This window comes from Propithecus coquereli, unplaced genomic scaffold, assembly GCF_000956105.1.
Source record: "Propithecus coquereli isolate 6110/MARCELLA unplaced genomic scaffold, Pcoq_1.0 Scaffold24, whole genome shotgun sequence".
Classification (NCBI taxonomy): Eukaryota; Metazoa; Chordata; class Mammalia; order Primates; family Indriidae; genus Propithecus; species Propithecus coquereli.
This window is the reverse complement of record NW_012147952.1, coordinates 5186035-5192034: the sequence shown is the minus strand read 5'-3', so window position 1 is coordinate 5192034 and position 6000 is coordinate 5186035. Positions and strand designations below refer to the sequence as shown.

General features: G+C 37.2%; 1 protein-coding gene across 1 annotated transcript in view; it reads left to right on the top strand.

The window, feature by feature from the left end:
• IMPG1 (interphotoreceptor matrix proteoglycan 1) overlaps positions 1–6000 on the top strand; it is a 171429-nt gene that overhangs the window by 68076 nt on the left and 97353 nt on the right. Inside the window, exon 12 of the mRNA XM_012646044.1 lies at positions 3–81. Coding sequence (XP_012501498.1) covers positions 3–81 — 79 coding nt within the window. The remainder of the gene's footprint in view (positions 1–2; positions 82–6000) is intronic.

Genomic DNA, 6000 nt, shown 5'->3' with positions numbered 1-6000 from the left:
AGGGTGCTACTTTGAGTCCTGAACTTACTCTGGGTGAACCCAGGCTTGAGACAGTGGACAAAGCAGAGCATGGTCTACCTGGTGAGTTTATTCCCACAAAATCTATGCCAAATGACAACATCCTCTTTGAGGAATCCATTTATGACACCACCTCAAAGACCAGTGACAAAGCCATCCTCAACCCGGGAGAAGGTTTGCTCTCACCAGCATTTCCAACAGAAAAGCAGGCCATTGAACTACCTCCTTCTGAAGAGGAGGACATCCCCAGCATCCTTCCTTCAGCTCTAGTTCTCATTCCCACAGCCAGCACTGGCAGCCCTTTCCTGGTGGATCTGATAAAGGAAGCTGAAACCAAAGCAGCACCAACTGCTGCCCCCCTCGCCCAGAATAACAGTCTCTTATGGGCTTCAAAACTAAGAATCCAACGGTGGGGTGGGGGCAGCCAAGGGCAACGTAACCTAAACATTTATACCCCCATAAATATGCAGAAATAAAAAAATAAAATAAAATAAAAAACTGAGAATCCATCAGGACAGGGTAGGTCATAAGGCCCACGTCCATGACAAGGGGCTGTGACAACAGTGAATCAGGCCTTTGCAATTAGTGCACATATTCCCATATGCCTCTTGTGGGCTGGCCGGCAATACTGTCTGTTCTGCTGCAGGTGTTTCTTTAGTCCAAATTAGCACATGTGAAATTGAAAAATGTGAAGAATGTCCGTAAACACTGTAGTATTGTTGATTTACTTTTGAATTTCCAAGAAGATTAATTTTGGAGGCAATAGAATCAAGCTTTCTCACAGTTAAAGAGAAATATTTAGCAATATATGAAGACTTTGGGTGGGGGGACTAAAAATCCTACCAAAGAGCCTTTTTTAGTGCAAAAAGTACCTGATTTAGTGGCTCCATGAACCCCTATACTCTGGAAAAACTACAAGTAAAAATGTCTTTAAAGAAACATGAGCCCCAGGATACAAGGCTGTTAAGGAGGCATAGTGATTCTAAGTGCAAACACCAATGGAGATTTGTTATGGCTAGTATTTTTAATAGGATTGTAATTGCTTTAGTTAGGGCTCTCTTTACAAAATTCTACACATTTTGAGCAGTCTACCTCAACTCTATTTTCCTAATAAACTCTGTGTGCAATTAGTATGCAATTTTAGAGAATTTCAGATTTTTTAGGAATGTATATATGGCGTGGTAAAAGGATTATCTACATAAACTAGATTTGGTTTATATGATTATCAGTGAATAAATGCTAATTTCTTGACACAGTTACTTATTGCTGTATTACAAAGCCTCCTTACAGTTTGTGACTTAAAATAACAATCGCTTATTTTACCCATACATCTGAAATTTGGGCAGGGATCAGTGAGGACAGCCTTCTTTGCTCCATATTGTTGTGTAAGCTGAAATATCTCAACTGGTGTTGAAGATCCATTTCCAAGATAGTTCACTTGCGTGGTTGGCTAATCAGTGCTCACCCAGAGCTCTTGGCAGGGGGCCTCATTTCTTCTCTACACAGGTCTCTCCACAGGGTTACTTGGGCTTCATCACAGCATGACAAGCTGAGTTCAAAAAGTCGGTAGTCCAATCTCTTACGGGCCTAGAAACAGCATCATTTGCTCACATCCTAATGGCTTGGTAGTTACAGAGCCCACCTAGATTCAAAAGGAGGGAATCTTATCTCTTGATAGGAGAAGTATCAAAGAATTTATTGCCATTTATAATTAACCATAATCCACATCAGCTACTATCTTGACTTCAAAATCATTTTGGAGTTGGGTGGACAAAACAAAACTTTTGGTGAAATGGTTGATATGAAATGTTTTCTGCATTCATTTCTTTCATTATATTATAAAACTTTCTTAGAAGATCAGCATTTCAGTGTGGATTAACAAAAATAATAGTATATCTACTATATAATGATGAAAGCATTATTGTATTTTCAAATTGCTTTACTGTTTTCATTTTATTTATGCATTCCTTTCATTTATGAATACACCATAGAATACTGAAGTTGGAAGAAATCTTAGAGATAATTTAGTGAAGCTGCTGTGTTTCACAGATGAGAAAACCCAGGCTAGAGATGTGAAGTGCCTTGCTCAAGGTCACATTATAGCTGGCTGCAGAGCCAGGACCATTATTCAAGTTTTCTCCATCTTTTATAGTATGTTTGCCTTAAGTAGATCTATTCTTTATTAAAAAAAAAAATACACACACACACACACATATATATATATATATACAAACTCAAACTTGCTTTGCCCTCAAATCACAGCCTCTTCTCTATTTCATTACTGTCAATTTTTCTAAATATTAATAGTTCGGGCTTCTGAGTCTCCAGTATCTCACCTGCTAATCACAAGTTTTCACCTCTTACTACATGGTACAGGAAAACGATTTTCACAAAAGTCACAGACAATTCGTCATTGATCAATTTAGCAGCCTCATTTCTATCTTCCTTTTATTTGACATTTCTGGCATGTGGCTCTTGTCAACTGCTCCCTTCTTGAAACCCCTTCACCTGGCTTCCACAAAATGATTCCTTCTTGTTTCATATTTCCTGACTACTCTTTCTCAATTTCCTGCAGTGTGGCTTGTTATTAGATTTTTTTAAATTTTGTTTATTAAAATTCTACCTCATTTTAAAAATAAGATTTGTGAGTTGCAGTGAGCTATGATCACACCAGTGCACTCCAGCCTGGGCAACAAAGTGAGACTCTATCTCTAAAAAAAAAAAAAAGAAAGAAAGAAAGAAAAAAAAGATTTGTGGTGATTTACAGACATGGATGTAATACAGTAAGATTTTATTTTTATTTTAAAGAATTGAAAGAAAAATGGAAGAGAAAATAAAACAAAGATCTTTGGTGAAATGGAAATGTTTTGGAATTAGGTAGAGGTGGTGATGGTACAACATTGTGAATGTACTAAATGCCATTGAATCATTTACAGCAAAATGGTTAATTTTATGTTGTGTGAGTTTCTCAATGATTTTTTTTAATCAGATAATGCTGTAGGGAAAATTGTATACAAAAAAATCATTAAGTTCTATAAGTTTGCTTTAAGTGGTTCATGATTTGGCTCTGAGTTTCTTAACAGGCTGTGCAAGGAGGAAAATACAATCAATCACGTGTTTTTTTTTTCTTTTTTTCATTTTGATACAGGGTCTCTCTCTGATGCCCGGTCTACAGTGCAGTGGCATCATTATAGCTCACTTCAACTTCAAACTCCTGGGCTCATCCTGCTGCCTCAGCCTCCCAAGTAGCTAGGACTATAGGCATGCACCACCACGTCCAGCTAATTTTTCTATTTTTGTGGAGATGAGGTCTCACTATGTTCCTCAGGCTGGTTTTGAACTCCAGACCTCAAGCAATCCTCCCACCTCAGGCTCCCAAAGTGGTAGGATTATGGGTGTGAGCCACCCTGCCCGGCCCAGTCTGCATGCTTACATGTTGTAATTTCTTAGGAGAAAAATTTCTCTGGCAAGCCTCATAAGGAGGACAGTCTGGGTTAGGACAAAACCAGTCAGGTGTTTCTTTTAAGGCCCTTACTGGATATGTGCAATGCCAAAGCCCAGTTCATTGCAGCAATTCTAGGAGGGACTAGGTTCTGACAGTCTGCCTTAACTCAAAGATTGATTTTAGAGTACTTGGAGGAATGAATGTGCTGTATAACCTCCGGTCGATGCTCTGTAAGTAAAAATCATACCTCATAACGGAGCTTCTGATTAGTATTGAGCAAGAAGAATTATATTTGCTGACATGGGCCTAGAGTGGAAATATTCTATATTGCCAATTAATGGCAGTTCCATATGCTTTCATAATCATCCCAGCTAGGAATAGAAATGACATATTTTAATGAAAAATCAAGACCCTAACTAGGAAACATTCCTGATAAAAAGGCATCTCATTTATACATGGAAAAAAACAAAAAGAGTACTATGGACAAGACAAATGCTGCCTCCCTCATAAAACAATTCTGGGTCTCTCCCATGTATAGGTAAAATGAAAATTACAGCTCCAAAGTTCTGTGCCATGGTATTACGGAGATAATTTTAGCCTGGAAAATTTTTAAGGTTAGTGTCACCAAACGCCCACCAAGCCATTAAAATCTCAGTAAAGCACTAATAGAAATCTTTCAACTTAAGCGGTTTAATTTAGTAGTTAATTCTCTAAGATAAAGTACTTGCAAAATATGCCTCTAGAACACTAAATGAATTGGTATGTGGTACAGAATTGTGAGGTCTTCTATTATTAATATTTTTTGGAGTAGTTGATTCCAAGCCATTCTTTTTTGCAGCATTATCTGTTAAATCCCTCCTATTTCATAAAAATGAGAGTCATAAACATATAGAAGAAACTCAACATTCTGTCTTCCACACAACACGTATCCAACTTGTTCAAAAATATTGTCAAGTCATCAGAGTAGAAAGTTGGGTGTGGCGCGGTTTGGGTTAGGCGTGTGTAGGTGGCAATATATTTCTTTTAGCTCTTTAGAATGATTATCTGATCTGTCAAGAGAGAAGCTCTTTACTGTTCTGCTTCCCAAATTACAGACTTTTTTGCTTATAAGACATTCCATTTAAAATGTAAGCCAGGTCTCTTATTAAATTGCAGTATTTTAAGTGAAGAAGCAAACTTTAGGCAGAGCTACTCTACCATTGGACATCAATATGTCTTTTATTTCCTCTCTCGGCAATATGTTATAATCAGCATATTTCCAGCGTTTCTTTAACTCATCCCAGCCTTTGACTCCATCAAAAGAAATCAGTGAAATTAACTAAATTGAATGAACTCTATATAAAACCCAGCTGCTAATGTTCTATGAGGTCAGGGAGTACGGTCTGTCTCTATCCATTGCTATATTGTCAGCATCCAACCAGATGCTATATTAACAGGCAATTAATATATGTTGAATGAATTGAAAGAGTAAATGAATGAATTTATATTATAATACATCCATGAAAGTCAGAGTTGATGTGATTAATCTAGTTCCCTTTTTAATCTGTCTACTAAGAAGCTCAAAGCCAAATCAATGATCCAGAAACAATATTCTGCTATCAATTCTAGTCACACCATTCACCATTGCCAAAATATGTTATCTATCGTCATGATTTTGTGCCTTTGCTCAAGTTACTTTTTCTTGTGCCTGTAATACCCTCCCTTTCTTCTAGCCTGTTGACCTCCAATTTCATACTTTAAGTTCCTGCTAACACTTCCTTTATGAAGCTTTCCCCAACTGCTTCCAGAAAAAGGATTCATAATTGCCATCTGTTCACTGATTTCATAGAAAAAAATCATATATGCCTCCATCAAACATTTACCATGTAGTATTAAAAGTATTGATATACATGTCTGGGGTCTTTCCAAGACTGAATTCCTGAAGTAAAAGGATGTGTTCTTATTCCTTTTTTAAGAATTCCTGTGCTAAGTACAGTGTCTGGTGCAAAATTGTGGTTTCATAACTGTTTGTCACTGCTGTCAACCTTATTGGAACTGTCAGTGTTATTATTCTCAGACAGTAAAATCCCAGAGGATATGGCCCCTCCCTGTGTTAATCCCCACACAGCTCCACAGACAACCTCATGTGTAAAGGAATGTTCCTTATTGGTAAATACTTCTGTCAAAATGAGAGTGCTAAAGAACCTTAATCAGCTCCACCTCATGTGATGTAACAGCTACTGTGCTGATTAAATATAAGCATGCGGTGAAAGAAATTTGCAATAAGCCACTCTCCTAACCAAAAAAAATTTACATTTCCTAAGTCTCAATCAGGAAGGCCTGGCAAAGATATTATTTAAATTCCTCCACTTTAGGCTGAAAAGAATAATCATAAGACTTGAAAAGACATGTAAGAACAACTCAGCTGAACTTTAAGCAACTATGGTCAATATTTTTGCCTGTTCTTCCTTACCAGAGAGTAAGGTTTTCCTAGCAGTATACTGCTTGTAAAAATTATTCTGAGAGGTAAATGAGAAAAACACATCTAAAGGAAGGAA